Here is a 16,125-nt window from a genome sequence, read left to right as displayed (position 1 = left end):
TCTAATGATTTCTTGGTCTCTAAAGGGAGAAAATACGTTCTCTGAGCTCTGAGTAGGTCTTATTCACTTTGATCCAGGCTTCCAATGGTTCCTGCCATAGCGGTGGTTTTTGTCTAAGAATATTCATCACTTTTATGAGAGTGCTTGAATCTTTGTAGGATGCTGTTATTTCTTTGGGAATATCAGTAGACTTGCAAATAGGTTTATATATATAATTTTTTTTTTGAAATGAAAGATTTGACATTTCTCTGTCTGTACTGTGGTAAAAAGACTGAATATGAAATAGAAATAATTGTGCAGCCTGGGAATTTTTTTTTTAAATGTGAAATCAATATGCAGCAGCCTCCACAGAGATTTGTAATGAAGAATTAATTACAGACCCAGCGGTGACGGGGAAGCGAAGGAAGCGGCCTGCCGGCCTCCTGGGGCGGCCGCTCGGCCCGCGGGCGACGCCGCCGGCTGAGGCCTGGCCGCGGCCATGCGGCGCCGCCAACCGCCCACCCGACCCACCCCAGGAGGCAAAGCCCGTCCTTGAGCCGCCCCGGCATCGCGCCTGGGCTCGCAGGGGCCGATGGCGCCTGCCCGGCGGAGCCTCCCGCGCGGCCGCTCCGCTGACGGGGCGCCGGGGCTGGCTGCCCGCCCGCTCGCAGGCGGCGGCAGCGCTGAGGGCGGCCGGTGCGCTAGGGCCCGCGGTAACGACGCGGCTTCCTGAGCGCGCAGCCCCGGGGGGAGCTAGAGCTTCGGCCGCGGAGCGCGAGGGGCCGCGCTGTGGGGGCGACCGGGGCCGTGTCCCCGCACGGCTGCGCTGCTGTCGCCCGTCGCGGGCGCAGTCCCCGCAGTGCCGCCCTCCTGGTGCGCGGCCCCGGCTTTTAACGAGAAAATGAAGGGTTTTGTATTCGACGTGACGCCTCTGCTCGCTGCGGGGGCCGGGCGAGGCGCCGGCCCTTTTAAGGAGCGGGGGGGGGGGCTCCCGTTGCTAAGAGACGGGCCCGGCGGCGGCCATTTCCCGCGGGGCTGCGGGAGATGGCGGCGGAGCCGGCGGGTGCTGCGGCGCTGCTACCCGGGCAGCTGCGGCGCCTCGCCGAGGCGCAGGCCGCCCTCATCGAGCGGCTGCGGCGGCGCCCTGCACCGCGGGGGGAGGGGCCTGAGGGGGCCACGCCCCTCCTTGGCACCGGGGGTCATGGGAGAGAGGCGGTTGGAGAGGCCACGCCCCTTCTGGCCGTACGGGGCGGGGCTTGGTGTGGGTGGGAGGGGCCTGCCCATGGCCATGGGCCCCCCATGCCCTGGGCCCCGGGGGCTACGGGACCTGGTGCGTGGGTGGCCTGGGCCGGGCTGGGGGCTGGTCCTGCGAGCCAGGGTCCCCAGCACGAGCGGCCCCCCCCGGGGCTGCCCGGCCGGCCCTGAGGCCTTGGGGCAGCTTGCCTTTCAGGAGGAGAGCTCGGYGAGCAGGCAGGACTACGAAGGCGTGGTGAGGCGGCTGCAGGTATCACGCCTCCTCGGAGCCGCGGCCCTTGCCTCGGAGCCGCGCGGCGGYGTGGCTCGGCGGAGCCCTGGTCCTCCCCAGCAGCCTGGGGTCCGGCTTGAGCGGGTGGTTTTCCTTCAGAAATCAGCACGAAGCGGCCCATCTGCCTTGTGAAATAGCCCAAAGCTGCAGCAGTGCTTTGGGATTAGTTGTGCTTCTACGTAGCAACATTCAAAAAGCATTTGGGGCTTTTGGGGGGCATCCAAACAAAAGTTTCTGGAAAGACGCTGCTGCGTTAGGCCAAGTAAGCCGCAGGATCTTGTCTGGGCTGGTTAACTCTTCGTGCAGCACCTTCGGGAAGGTCGTTACTCAGCCCCTTTGCAATTTGCCCTCCTGCTCTCTGGGGTGGGTAGCACGAGTGGAGGGTCTCCAAGGGCCGTGGGTCGGACCTCTGAGCAGAGGCAGCTGCCAGGAGGCAGAGGGATTTAGGAGCCCATCTGCCTGCGGAGTGGGGGGCGCAGCCCGCTCCTGCTGGAGTTAGCTGGGGACGAGGTGCTGCCGGCCCCTCCAGCGAAACAGAGAGGAAGCTGAAACCGTACTCGTGTGCGTGCCTGGAGCAGGGAGAGCACGTAAAGCTGGCCTGGCACGTGAGGCTGGTATGTGTGTTACAGGAAGAGGAGAAAGCGCACGCAAGGACCAAAGACCTGCTCACCAAGGAATCGGAGAAGCTGGACTTTGCGCTGGGGGAAGTGGAGGTTTTGTCCCGGCAGCTCAAGAGAGAAGAACAGATCTTTGAAAAAACGTGAGCTCGGGGCTGGGGCAGGCTGGAATTGTCCCTGGTTCTTTAGCAGAGACAGCGAGTGCTGCCTTGCCTGCAGCTGGGCTGGGGGAGGTGGCACGCAACAGGACTGGCGACAGAGCAAACCACCTTAACCTGAACTTAGCAGAGATCAGAGGTTTCAGACTGAGTGCAGCTCTGTGGGGTTTTGGCTCAGGTTCAGAAAACAGCTTGCAGACAGAGCCTGCGTTTCACTGTGTCTCTCTACCACTCCCTGCACAAAGAGATCTTGGAGTAGGACTAGACCCCCTGTGTATTACGGCAGGAAGAAAAGCACATTCATCCTCAGCAGGCCGGATGCTGCTGCTGGCAGGWCTCCTCCCGCGCCAGGGTGTACTGAACCCGGGCCCATGCTCTGAGAGCTGGAGGTTGAAACTGAAGTCTCAGAAGATCAGACCTTTTAGGCTTCCCCTGAAGCGCATCCCCTTGAGTCTGCACATGGCTTGGGCGTCTTCCCAGTGCCGCTGCCTTGTAACGTGATAATGCGGTGGACAGGAAGGCGTCACTGTGAAGTCCTTGAGTGCTTGCATGGACTTAAAGGCCTGCCCAAGCAGATCACGTTGCAGGGTCAGCCTGGCCCAGTCAAGCTATCTCCATGTGCCCTAGGAGTGCACCTCAAATACTTGGGTATCAAAGTGCTTAAGATTTTTTTCAAAGCTGCTGGCATGTTTCGGATGTCCAGTGAACCTCAGAGGCAGCTTTGAAAGCCTCTGCCAACTTGGGCCTGTATTTCCTACTCTTCTGGAGTTGCAAAATGTAGCTACTTCTTGGGAGAGGCACATTCTGCCTTCAGCAGCCTCTGATAGCCTTCATCTTCCTCTCTGTTGCCTCTGTTTCAGGCTTGACAGCATTAAGAGTAAAGCACTTATGGAACTGACACAAAAAGACAAGTTAATAAACAAATGCAATGGTAAGTCTACCAGGCACTATCACGCTGGCTTAAGTATAAATGTAAACCAGGATTTAAATCAGGATTAGCAAGTCTGACTCTGATTTAAGCGCATCCTGCCAAAAGAGGGGCACATGCAGGCATTTTCCTTAGCAGGCCTCCAGCAGCTGGCACAGACAGGGTGGGTTGCACGTGGGCATGCTTCTCTGCCTGAGGCCACCACATCTCAGGTCATCACCTCCTTCCCAGTGAAAGTGCGAGGTGGAGATGCAGTCTGGGTTCCCAGGCCAACCAGTACGCAGGCCAGCAGGTAGGAGAAGGCTGGTTGCTCTTCTCTGCCTGGGAAAAGAGCTTCAGGGAGGCTGTGCCAGTCTTGCTGTTGCAGCTGATGAGAGCTGGCCTCGCGAGGCAGCACATGACGCGTAACGTCGCTGACTCTGGTGAAGGTGCTGTGAGATGTAAAGGCTCCTGGTCAGGCACGCTGAGCCGTGTGCTTTGTCCCAGGCAGAGCCGTGCTCTGCTCTCCAGGGGAGCTGGATGTGAGGGCCCAGGCCTTGCTACCAGGAATCCCCCTTTCAGCTCTGCCCATGATGTGCAGTCCCAGAGCTTACCGAGAGAAGGAAAGGGCCTGCTTGGGAGCTGCTCGGAGGTGATCTGAAATGGGGAGGTTTCAGCAATGACCTAGCTCTTCATCACCATCTGTGTCAGCTTGCCTGGGCTGCAGAGCACCCAGCCCTGCCTTTTGCAGGGGGAGCCGTGAAACCAGCTCCCACCGGGACGAGGCTGGTGGCGGGAGAGCTCAGCCTTGATCCGTCTGTTGTTCTACCGTGTGCTTTAACGGGCTGCTCCCCTCTGCACCCCGATATGGGCTTCATGTGGGGCCTGCAAACAGCTGTGCTAGAAAACAAAAACCTCACACGTGAAGTAATTCAGGTGAACATGCAAACTGCGGGACTAGAGCAGATATCTTGTGCTGTGCCATCTGCGGGGTTAATCTCCGCTGAAAGCCAAGGCAAATGCACACCCTCCCCCAACTGTTCTGCCGCAGTTTTACGGGCTGTCACCCTAAAATCTTTGTACCCTAGTGGTTTGTAGGAGGATGAGCTAAGCTGGTGAGACCCCAAGGATCTCAGCCTTGGCTTTCCCTCTTTTCTCTGTAGAAATAAAAAGCCGCATCGTGAAGCAGGAGGATGTGCTGAAGGACAAGGAGAACGAGATCCAGGCACTGCAGCGCTGCATCGCCCAGCAGAAGCAGACACTCAAGTGCGTATCTTGCCCATGGGTTGTTGGCAGCCTCACGCTGCAGCCAGCAGGAGCTTGTCCTGGGTGCCAGGGCGGTCACACAAGACAGCCTGTTTGGGCCATGTGTTAACAGTGTACCCGGAAAGGTGGGTTGTGGCAGCCTTTGGGTTGTTTTAAGAAACCAGCTATCCCAGCAATCCTCACTGCAACTGCTTCTCTGGAAAGAGGCACATCAGCCTCATGGGATGTTTTTCCTCCCCAGCTGAGCAAGAGGCCATCTCAGATCAGCAGAACACAGGGGAGGGAATGGGTTTGGGTGCTGAACCACCCACGTGCTTTACGCATACAAGTCAGAAGGGCTAGCAACTCTCATCCCAGGCCCAGTCTGAAAGGCAGCACTTCTGTAGCAAATGGCCCCTCAGAAAAATTCCTTGCCATACTGGTAGGAGAACCAGGTTTTTCCTTAGCATGGGCCTGTGGAGCAAAGAGTGAACCCTGGGGTGTACTGGGCTAGGCACTCTGTATCCTGTCTCCATCAGTGCTGAGAGTGGGTGCCTGGGAAGGAGGCGAAAGCCTGAGCATGCAGTGGTACTTTCCAGCCACCCTAGCAGCCTCCAGTATTTTCTTGCCACTTGTTGCAGCTGTTTAAACTGTGACTGTTTCATTTTTGGCAGGACCCAAGTGTCAGAGTTAAAGATACAGAAGCAGCAAGAACTGTACATAGCTCAAGTGCTGGAAAAGAAGCAGAGGAAAGGTTTCAAGTGATTACACAAGAAGTTCCTCTAAATCTGCATAGCTTGAGATATACGCACCCGCTGTCAGGACGCCAGGACCTGTAGCTAACAACACAAGCACCTTTCCCTTCGCCCAGCAGTGCTGACTGTTGGAGCAGCCTCCTGCTCCAGCAAGCCATGCAGACCACCAGCTACATATGCGTCCTGGAGGCACCTCTCCCCAGAGGTCTTCCCTCCAGGTGCATCGCATCCAGTGAGACCTGATCTTCAGTCACAGTGCGTTCATTCCCCCTGTGGCCATGACTCCTAGAGGAGTTGACTCCGTGCGAGGCGCTGAAAAGCAGAGGTTGAGTATTTCACCTCTGGCACTGTCCTGGACAGAGCCCAGCTGGCTGCGGGGCTTAGTGTGCGCCACTGGGTCTGAACTAGTGGTGCCACTGCAAATGAATGGTTTTACCTTATCCGGAGCAGCTTCTCCTTCGCCAGCCCCCAGTGCCTGTTTCCCTTGTACCTTCTCTGCAGTTTGCTCCCTTCCTCCGCTCCCTTGCCCTCAGTAGTGGTACCCCAGATGCACTGAAGGTATTCAGCAAGGCGTGAGTGCCCTCCTTGCGCCCTGAGGAGGCCGAAGGCTGGGGAGGACACCAGTTATGCTGCCTGCCTTTGGGGGTGAGGAAGCCCAAGGGCCTGCCCCTGTGACCCCTTTACCCTAGCAGGCCCCCCCAGCTCCACCAGCGTCCACAGGCTGCTGATTTAGTGGCATCGACGACTCCAGCGCCCCAAATGCCACGGGAAAGCAAACCTGGCAGCGGGTCTGCCCTCCTCACCCCGGCTCTGCCGGAGAGCACAGCAGACCCTGCTGCCATGACCCCCCTCCCCCAAGAAGGGGTCCCTCAGGTCCAAGCACTGCTCGCTGCCCCAAACGCCATTCGTCTTGCCAGGAAGTGTCCGGGCTGGCTTGGGACACTTGGCTGCCCRAGCATTATAGGAAAGCACGGTCTGGTCTGTGCAGCGAACCCTGCCTGAGCTGGGCTGGCTGGCAGTGAGGGGCCGGGGAGGCGAGCTGGGAGCTCGCGCYGGGCTCTGCTCACCGCCAGCTGCCAGGCCTTCCCCAACCGCTGCAGCCTGCGTTTTTACACCGCTGCAGAGCAGCTCGGCAGAGAGAGCAGTGCGGCGAAACAGAGGCAGCAGGAGGGCCTGCGCCCCCTCTCCCCCCGAGCACAAATCCCGCTGCAGGACAAGGCCGCGGCAGCGCAGGCGGCTCGGCCCGCTGCCCGCCGAGCGCCAGCTGCGCGCATCCCGCCTGGCGGCGTGTCAAGGCCGGAGCGAGCAGTGACTCAGCAGGCGCCTGCCAGCGCGGCCGGGCCTGCACTGCCCTGGGTGCGCGGGGAGCCGGCCCCGCCGGGCTGGGCGATGCCGGCGAGCCGCAGGCTGAGAGCTGGCGTGCTCCCAGCCGGCAGCCCCAGTGCCAGTCCCTGCGCATGGGGGTCGCTGGTAAAGCCCTTTGGCACCAGGCGATTGCTCTGCAAGACCCATCCCCGATTGCTGGGGGTGCACAAAGCCACCACGCTGGCCACCGTGCCGGCGAGCGCTGCGTTGTCACGGCAGGTCTCCYCCGCTCCCCACCGCTGCAGGAGGCCGCAAATGCTGCCTAGGAACCAYGGCACCAGAGGAGCTCGCGTTCAGCAGCAAAGGGTTAAACAGCAGGGCGTTTATTGAGTAAAAAGTTTTTCATGCCTTTCTTTTCCTTGCCAAGGTTTAAATTTAGTCTCCGTATGAACCCAAACAACTCGGGCATCAAGTTGCTGTGGGGCTGGCAGCGCCGTGGARCACCTGCTGCTGCTCCTTCGCTGCCTCCTGCTTAAAAAATCCCTCCAAAGGCAGGCGGTGAGCTGCACCGCCAGCCGTCGGGGCTGCTGGCTGCAACGCGCAGAGACCCTCGCACCGCRCTCAGCAGCCCCCTCACTTGCTTTGAGCCCCCCGAAAAAGGCAAATCATAACCGCCCTTCGCTCAGCTTCCGCGAGACCTGGAGGTGTTCGATGCCCGGTTTGATTTCAAGCCTTGAATCCGCTCCTGGGCAGCTTGCTGTTAGTTTTGGGGTGGCCTTGGGTGGCTGCCGCTCGGGGCCAGGCTTGCAGCGCTCTGGGCGGCCCGAGGATGGAGAGAACCAGGCCAGAGGGAGCCGCGGCGGGGACGGAGCGGGAGCGTGGGGCCCCCGGCCTCCCTCCGCGCCGCGGAACGGCACGGCCCCRGGTCGCCCCAGGGGGAGCACCGGGTGCCTGCGGGGGGACCGGCAATGCTGGTGTTCTGCGGCGCCTCGCGGCGCTCCTCTGGCCAGGGAGCGTGCCGGGCTGCGCGCTGAGCCCGCGGCCGCCCCCATGTTCAGTATTTCCTCCTTTAATTCAAGCGCGGGCTGGGAGCGAGGGGCTCGCGGGCAGGCGGGGGGTGCGCGGCGCTGCCAGCGGGGCGCCGGGCACTTGGCGTCCCTCCGCGCTGGGGCCGGCGCTCGCCAAGGCACGTGTGATTGATTGATTGAGGGGTTGCTGCGTGGGACGAGCGCATTAAGCCGTGGTGACAGAAAGCAAACCAGAAGGTCAAGTTGCCCGGCTCCGGGGAAGCGGCTCCGCGCAGAGGAGGAGGATCCCACCGCATGCCCGGCTCCACGTGGCGCCCGCRCCCGGCGGAGCCGCCGGCATGATCCCCTGCGGGAAGAGCGACCCAGGCGCGCTGTCCCACACCGGCCGGGCCGCCGAGCTCCCCGGCGGCGACGGCGGCGAGGGTCCCTGCCGCGCCTGCGAGCGCCCCCGCTCCGCCTGCGAGGAGGATGGCCACCTCTTCGGCCTCTCCAGGGACGACCTCCCCAAGAGCATGTCCGACTCCTCCGTCTCCTCCTACCACTCCGCCCTGTGCTCGGAGGGGACGGAGACCTTCGGCGACTGCCTGGAGTTTCTGGAAGAGGAGGGAGAGGCCCCTTCGGCCCCGCCGCCCCCCGAGGACATGGGCTACCCCGCTCCTGCCGAGGGGCCGCTGGGCCACCCCAGGGCTGCCCCAGGGCACTGGGCTCCGGACGGTCCTGCCACCAGCCCGGCCGGCGCTCCCAGCAGCGGGGACGGCAGCCGCCCGCGGGAGGAGAGGACCCGACAGGTTCAGCTGTCAGTCACGGCTAAGAATAGCGCGGCGGCCGGGCACGGGGGCAGGATGGGTCCCGGCCGAGGGGAACGGCAGCCCGCTGCCTCGGCGTACTCGGATCAGCCGTCACCGTTCGATGCGGAGGGACCCGGCGTGATGTTCTGCAACGTGCACAAAGCGAAGAAGAGCRGCCGGGCCCCCGGGGCCGGCAAGGCGGCGTGCGCCCCGCGCGGCGCTCCCAGCGACTCGGACGAGGCCGACGACGAAGTGCAGAAGCTCACGGYGCGCTCCTTCCGCAGCCTCTCGGGCCCCCACGGCGGCTACCTCGACATGTACAGCTCCCACACCTCCTCCAGCCTCTCCAACTCCTTGTCGGAGGACGGCAGCGCTGTGAAGCGGTGGCCGACGTGCGGCGAGCCGCGGGGAGCCGCGCTGGCCCTCCACGCCGGGGCCGCCTGGCCCTTCCCCGCCACCGGCCAGGCCCCGGACAAGGAGCTCCTCGGCAGCTTGCCGGGCAAGGAGCAGTTCGAGTGCGTCGACGTGGAGGTGGAGAGCAACGACGCTAAAAAGGGCCACTGCAAGAAAAGGACCGTCCCCAAGCGCCAGATCCAGCTCAAGAGGAAGGAGAGGAAGGAGGCGGGTTTCCTCCCCTGGGGCGACTGCTCGGCCCGCCAGGCCCCGCCGCCACCCCGAAAGGAGCCGCTGGCGAAGGGCAGGGCCATCAGCGACGAGTTCAGGATAAACTACAAGCAGTTCATGAAGACGGCGTCACTGGACGAYGCCTACAGCGAAACCAGGATGGCCTCGTACCTGGTTAAAAACGTGCTGGCCAAAAAGATGCAGTACGAGCAAAGGATCAAAATGGAGCAGAAAGCGCTGTGGGGCAGCTCGACCTCGTCGGGGCCCTCGTCCGTGGGCACCGACCTGGCGGGCGACTGCCTGGAGGGCAAGTCGAGCTCGCTGTCCAAGTCGGACTGCAGCTACTCGGCCGAGGACATGCGGGGCCGGCCGGGCGGCGAGCGGCCCATCCCGGCGGCCGCCCGGCCCGCCAAGGGGGTGGTGCTCAACGAGCAGACCCGGGAAAACGTCTGCAAGCTGAAGACGACTTTCAATGAGCTCAACGAGCGAATGAGGTACCAGGAGGTGACGCAGTGCCAGCGGCTCCCCGCAGTGGCAGCGGCAGCGGCAGCGGCGGTGACCGGCCCCGTGGAGGAGTCGCCTGGCGGCAGGAGGGAGCCGGCGGCCGAGAGGAAGGACTACAGGCGAGCGCGCGCCGTGTTCGAACCGCAGCAGGGTGACGGGAAGGCACCGGACGCTGCCCCAAAATTTGAGAAACCGCAAAAGCCGTGGCCCAGCTTAAAGCAGCGAGCCATCCGGCTGAGCAAGCCCGAAATGGTCCCCTTCAAGCCAAAGGCCCTGGGGATCGCCGAGGCGGCGCCCCGGAGCGTCTTCACCTCCAGGACGCGGGAGGTGAAGCTGGTCCCGCAGAGTCGGCGGGAGGAGAAGCCGCTGCCGCCGGAGGGCGGCTCCGAGGGGCGTCCCRTGGCAGGGGTGTCCCGGGGGGCCCCGCCGGTCCCCCGCCAGCCCCCCGCCACCCGATCCCCGGAGGGGACCCCCCAGGCTGGAAATAAGGGGAAGGGGCAAATCCCTCAGCCCCGGGACGTCCGCAAGCTGGTGAAGAACACCTACAGCCTCTGCTTCAAGCCGGCGGGCACCCCGGCRCCCGCCGCCCAAGGCAGGAGCGCCGGCGGCCCGAGCCCCCCGGCGGGGGAGCCCGCCGCAGCCTCCCCCCTCTTCATACACTGCACTTCGGTCTGCCGCAAAGAGCCCGTGCCAGCCGTGAGCCGCGCTCGTAAAAAAAGCCCACAACAGCCGGAGGACGGAGACGTGTTGACAGTTGCCGGCCGAGAGCCAGCCGAGGCACGTGCCGACGGCCCCACAAAGCCTCCCGAAAGCCAGCGCTCGGCAGCGAGGGACTCCCCGATGCACATCACGAAAATCCAGTCCACGCGGAGGATCGCTGGCGGGCAGGAGGGGCCGCCGGGCCGCGGCGGAGACGCCCCCGCGCGTCGCGAGCGGAGCGAGCTGACCCTGTCGCCGGTGGCCAGGGCGGCCCCRCACCTGGAGTCCCACCTCCACATCCAGGTCAACCCGCCGTCGGCACCAGTGCCCGGCCCCACGGCAGGACCTAGCCCGGCCCCGTGGGGTGCTGCGCCATGCCGGGACAACCYCTCAGCTCAGGCTGCTCCCAGCTCCGTAGCGAGCAGCGCGGTTCTGCTGACGGAGAAGACCATCCTCTTCCCACCCCCAGCAAGTGCCGCGGAGGAAGCCAAAGGACACCGCGACGTCGCAACCTCAGCCAAAGGGCCCGACCCACCGCTGCAGCAGCCCCTCAGCAGCGAGGGTGGTTTGGGGCCACCTCGGGCTAGCCTGGGGGCCAGCAGGGTCTCTGAACCGGGACCACCCCCYGGAGGCAGCACACATCTGCAACCCATGAAGCCATCAGCAATAAGCGCCCCAAAGCCRTTCACAAATGAGCATCTCGTGAGCATCGCGAGTCCCCGGGAGGCCGAGAGGGAAAGGCGTGACGCGGTGAAGCAGCCAGGCAGCTGGGTGGTTTCAGCAGGGACCAGCGTGTCTCCAGATGGCGTTGGCCCCACCACCATGCATCAAGCAAGAGAGGTCCGTGAAGAGGCCGGGGTGCCCAAAGGTCCTTCTGTCACCCCAGCGCCGCTCACTGGCAGACTGCTGGACTGGAGGGAGAGCTGGGAGCATTTAATGAAGCAGCCAGGAGCCAACGAACAGTATTTTACAGCTACCCCAGTGGAGAATACAAACTACTTAACAATTCCTGTGAAAGCCCCAAAATCCACCCCAGTGCCAAAGCTGCCTTCAGTCCCCAATCTGGCCAGTGYGTCCTTTGGGACCCCCTTGGTGCCCAACCGAGCCGGCACGTCCTTCGGGCATCCATCAGCCTCCAATCTGGCCAGCACGTCCTTTGGGACACCCCTGGTCTCCAACCCAGCCAGCACATCCTTTGAGCATCCATCAGCCTCCAAACTGGCCAGTGCTTCCTTTGGATCTCCCTTGGTGCCCAACCCATCCAGCACATCCTTTGGGACCCCCTTGGTGCCCAACCCATCCAGTACATCCTTTGGGATCCCCTTGGTCACAAACCCAGTCCCCACTTCCCTTGGGCACCCATCAGTCTCTAACCCAGTCAGCTCTTCATTTGGGTCCCCTTTGGTCCCTAACCCCACCATTGCTTCCTTTGGGTCCCCTTTGGCCCCTAACCCAACCAGCCCTCCATCAGTGGGTGGTGTGTCCCTCCTGCCTGGTGGGGAAGCCCCAGGGAGCAAACCCAGCCCTGAGCCACCCCTGCCCCAGGCCCCCAAAGGTCAGGCCACTGCAGAACGTCTTGGGGCCCAGTCCCAGCCTCACCTCGAGGATGCTCCCCATTTCCTAAGGAGGACCGACGGTGCATCGCCAAGCAGTAAGAGCACGCCAAGCCCAACCAGGCCCTTTGCTCCCCATCTGTCCACACACCGAAAAATGCTCGTCGATCCTGACAGCGGGAAATGCTACTACGTGGAGCCACCGAGGCAGCCCCAGCTGAAAACTCTCTACGACCCTGAGACAGGGCAGTACCTCGAGGTACTGATCCCACCAGTGCCCCTGTCGTCCCACACCGGGCTCTACCAGGCTCCTTTCAACCCGCTGGTCATGACATCAGGGGTCTACGGGCCACCCTATGTGCCCTACGCCGGCTTCCCAGGGCTCCCGGCACCCCCACCGCCTGCCACCGCCTCCCCAGCACACCCCGACCCACAGAGCCAGCCGTCAGCAGCCGAAAACACCGCCTTCCCCGTGGCCTTCAGCCCGGCACCCAAGGGCGAGGGGCCCCCAGCTGCGGCGGGCCCCGACTGCGGCTACCTGGACAGCCTGTATTACATCCCCACGGGGATGCGGGCCAGCCCCGGCCCCGGCCAGCCCACCGCCAGTGGCAGCCCGGCCGGGCCCGAGAAGCTGCTCCGGATGTGACGGCCTGTGCCTCTGGGACGGACGTGGCACGCTAACCCTCRAGTGCCTGTACTTTAAAACCTGAACCTGATGCAAGTCAGCATCTGTCCCCAAGCTGTGGTTGGAAATGCCCTGGAGGGAGAAACCCCGTGCCCATGCCTGAGCTCGCAGCACACCCGCGRGGGCGCAGGCCACCAGCTGGACCTGACCGATTTCTAAGCAGAACGGGGAAAAAAAGGTATTTTTCCAATCTATTACAGCATGAGCACCCGGCAGCCCTGGGGGTCCTGAAGTCGCGGGAGCTCGGCTGCTGCCAGCAAAGGGACCAGGATGCATGGCACCCGCTTTCCTCCGTACAGCCGCCTTGTCCCAAGGGCACCCCAGGCTGTGACCTCTTCCCAAGGGCGTCCCAGGCTGTGATCCCCTCCCTAGGGCACCCCCAGGGCTGTGATCCCCTCCCAAGGACACCCCAGGCTGTGATCCCCTCCCTAGGGCTCCCCAGGCTGTGATCCCCTCCCTAGGGCACCCCCAGGGCTGTGACCCCCCTCCCAAGGGCACCCCARGCTGTGATCCCCTCCCTAGGGCACCCCAGGATGTGACCTCTTCCCAAGGGCACCCCAGGCTGTGACCCCCTTCAAGGACGCCCCATTTCGGGCTGGTCTGGGAGGTGCTGATGGCCACGGGCCGAGCGCTGCAGGCTCAGCACCCATGGGTGGGGGCCGGGGCCAGGGCCAGGCAGGGTAAGGGGGTGGCTGGGTGCTGCGTGTTTGCTTGCTGCCTGCTAAGGGACGCTCCGGGAGGAGGCCCAGTGGCTTGCTGGGGAAAACATGCATGAGTATTTGGAAGTGCATCACAGGGCTCAGCAAGGGGGTGCACGGGAGGAGGGAAGGCAGAAAGCACGTCCCGGGAGAAGCAGCCTTACAGCCTCCCTTCGCCAGTTCGTTGCGTTAGGCAAGGAAACGCCTGCTCCCAGGGAGCTCGGCAGAGCTTCGCCTCTAACGCAGCTCAGCCCTGAACTCCCTTGCGAGGAGTCCACTTGCAAAACCGCTGCAAAGCCGCGGGGGAAAGCTCAGCTTGGCTCGCCAGCCCCCGGCCGGGCAGCTGGGCGCCTCCCAGGGCTGTCTTTTGGGGGGGCAGAGGGATGGGGCGAGCCGGGGGCCTGCAGGTCTCCCGCGACCCCGAGGGTGCACAGCCCCTGGACGTGGCAGGCTCTCGCCCCGCTCAGTGCTGCTGTTCTCCTCYCTCCCCGCTGTGCTCATTTTGCTGCTCTCTTCCCCCCGTTCCCAATTACTTGGACACGCTCCCCCAGGACTCCCTGGGACCTCCGCAGGGCTGGGGAGAGYGGCTGGGGGCAGCGCAGGCAGGGAGGGCTGGGCGAGCCGAGAGAGGGGCTCGGCCTGCGAGCGGGGCATCGAACACGCCGCTTAGCTGGGCAAAACCCTTCCCTGGCTCYGTCTGCGCTGCCCTTTTCTCGTGCGCGGAGGAAATGCCCGTACCGCCGGGAAAGGTGAACGCGCTTCAGACCATCAGCCAGGCAGCAACGCTGTGCCGGCGTTTGCTTTGTAACGCCAAGGCTACACAGGGACTGCGATGGCACGGCGGCGTCGATGCCACCGCCAGCTTCTTCRAACACAGGCACCTTTCYCCACCACAGATAAAACGCAGACTTKTWAAAAAAAGCAATAAAAGTGATGAGATGTGATAACTTTGAAAGATGTTATTCAGCACGTGTCTGTGTTGTCCGTAAAGGAGGGAGCACGGGGTCACCTCGTCCCTCGTTCGCTTCGGGGGGTCCCYGGGGCAGGTGCTGTCTGTCTTCAGCACCTTGAGCCCTGCAGCACGAGCGCGTGGCCCCAGCAGCGCGGTCCCCCGGGAGGGCCGGATCSCGCCAGCCACGAGGCCGCGAGTAGGCGTTGCGGGATTGAATTAAACCAAAAACCTTCCGGAGAGGGAAGGCAGCTGGCAGGCGGATAAGGTGCCCAGACGCAGAGCGGCAGCCCCTGGTTTGGGGGGTGGTCCGCGGCGCTGGAGCGGGGCGCCGCCGCCTGCCCTCGCCCCCGCACCTCAGCGGGCCGGCGCGCGGGGACGAACGCCCCCAGCACGGCGCCCTGGGACCCGCCGGGGAGGAGCGCGGGCCGGGCGGCCGGATGCAGGTGCCGCAGCCGCACATCGGCGCCTGCTCGCCGGCCCCGCGGGGCTTTATAGCCGCGGCGCGCCTGCCCCCGGCACTTTCGCAGCCACTCGCGGGCTCCTCGGCAGGCAGGATGAGGCCRCTGCTGGCGGCCTGCGTGGCCCTGAGCCTCCTCGCGGGGAGGAAGGCCGAGGACATGTGCGGCGGCCCCCCGGCGCCCGCGGAGCCGGCCCGCTCGGCGTCCTCGCCGCGGCTCAGCGCCGAGGAGACCCACTCGGCCCACATGCCCGAGCACCTGCGCTGCGACGCCTGCCGCGCCATCGCCTTTCAGGTGGGATCCACGCCGCGGCGGGCGAGGGGGAGCCCCACGYGCCCCCGGACCAGGTCCTGGTGGGGAGGGGACGCCATAGGGACACCCGCCGCCGCGTCCAGCCCGGCCCGGGGCCGTGGCATGGGCGGACGGGGCACCCCGGGGAGGCGCCGCCGGAGGCGCCCAGCTGCCTCCCGCTAGAGGGTAAAAATGGATCATGCAAAGCAGCGGGGCCGGGGCCTGCAGGTGCACGGCCGTCCCGAAAAGCCCTGGCCGCCGGTGGCCTCGCCGGCTCTCCAGCGAGCCCTGCTGGCTCCTGGGCCTCCTCCGGTTCCTGCCACTGGCGTCTCGGCGGGCCGCGGGCTGCTCTTGGCGTACGCCAGCGGGACCGGAGCCGCCTGGTCYGAGGGCGCCAGAGTGGCGCAGTGGTGGTCGGAGCGGGGCCAGCCGGGCAGGAGCTGCCGCTGCCAGCATGGGGGGAAACCGGGAGGGTTTTGGGTCAGCAAAGTGGCCCGGCACCTAATGATGGGAAAGCGTGGGACGCGCGCACCCCTTCGGCTCCCACCGCCCAGCTCCCGGGCACTCCCCGGCGCCGTGCGAACCCCCTGCGCCTCCCGGCGGTGAGTCCCGGGGGCACGGCCGGCCGAGCGGGGCGGGTGGGAAGAAGGGGCGCGGGTGCACCCCCGGGAGCTGGGCAGCGCCGCGGGCGGCAGCACCTGGGGGCCCCCGCGGCCTTCGTCGACCGCTTTCTCTCTCGTTGGTGCCCAAGATCCGGGAGCACCTGAGCAAGGCCGAGTCCAAGCGGTCGCCCAGCAAGAAGGCGAGCGTCGAGCTGCGTGAGTCCGAGTACATGGAGGCGCTGGAGAAGAGCTGCTCGCAGAGCTGGGACGGGTGAGTCACCAAAGGGTGCCCGCCTGCCCTGGTGGCGCCCGGCCGCGGCCATCCTGCGCTGCACGGACGTGCCGGCGAGCTGCCTCCCACCGCCGGGCTCCTGGGTCCCCGCGGCCCCGGCACCCAGCAGGGCCGGGAGGAGAGCGAGGCCGGAGCGCTCGGCCCCATGGCGGCCTGCAGAGCGGAGCCGCAGGGAGCAGGGCCGGGCTGAGCCGCGGGGCCGGGCCCTGCCCATTCGGGCTGAGGCTCCGGCGGGGACGCGGGCGTCCCTCGGGGCGGCCGGACGCCAACGCCGCGTCCCTCCGCAGCTACGGCGTGCTGGAGGTGAACGGGGTGAAGCGCCTCGCGGGGCCGGGGCTGCCGAGCCAGGAGCCCATGAGCGTGATGATGATGGGGGGACCGTGGCCGGGCAGGTAAGACGGGGCGACGGCGCGGGGTGCCACGCGCACCGCTCCGCTCCGTGCCGGGCTGGCCGGGTGCC

At 64.8% G+C, this 16,125-nt stretch overlaps 3 protein-coding genes across 3 annotated transcripts in view; all 3 read left to right on the top strand.

Moving 5' to 3' along the window:
* Positions 1 to 1,023: 1,023 nt before the first annotated feature.
* On the top strand, positions 1,024 to 6,533 carry SPATA24 (spermatogenesis associated 24). The gene is made up of 6 exons (XM_026070642.1): positions 1,024 to 1,238; positions 1,484 to 1,766; positions 2,134 to 2,264; positions 3,140 to 3,210; positions 4,350 to 4,452; positions 5,106 to 6,533. Exons 1-6 carry the CDS (start codon positions 1,024 to 1,026, stop codon positions 5,194 to 5,196), a joined length of 894 nt encoding a protein of 297 aa, XP_025926427.1. The 3' UTR covers positions 5,197 to 6,533.
* A 1,324-nt stretch (positions 6,534 to 7,857) lies between these two features.
* On the top strand, positions 7,858 to 12,333 carry PROB1 (proline rich basic protein 1). The gene is made up of 4 exons (XM_026070641.1): positions 7,858 to 8,189; positions 8,247 to 8,721; positions 8,785 to 9,468; positions 9,529 to 12,333. The coding sequence occupies exons 1-4, from the start codon at positions 7,858 to 7,860 to the stop codon at positions 12,331 to 12,333; spliced, it is 4,296 nt and encodes a 1,431-aa protein (XP_025926426.1).
* A 2,208-nt stretch (positions 12,334 to 14,541) lies between these two features.
* Positions 14,542 to 16,125, top strand: part of MZB1 (marginal zone B and B1 cell specific protein) — a 2,468-nt gene continuing 884 nt past the window's right edge. Inside the window, 3 exon segments of the mRNA XM_026070658.1 lie at positions 14,542 to 14,774; positions 15,523 to 15,644; positions 15,953 to 16,067. Coding sequence (XP_025926443.1) covers positions 14,577 to 14,774; positions 15,523 to 15,644; positions 15,953 to 16,067 — 435 coding nt within the window. The 5' untranslated portion in view covers positions 14,542 to 14,576.

This window comes from Apteryx rowi, unplaced genomic scaffold (assembly GCF_003343035.1).
Source record: "Apteryx rowi isolate R43461 unplaced genomic scaffold, aptRow1 scaffold_316, whole genome shotgun sequence".
NCBI classification, from domain to species: domain Eukaryota; kingdom Metazoa; phylum Chordata; class Aves; order Apterygiformes; family Apterygidae; genus Apteryx; species Apteryx rowi.
Note: the sequence above shows the minus strand (reverse complement) of the source record. Positions and strands in the feature narration are given on the sequence as shown.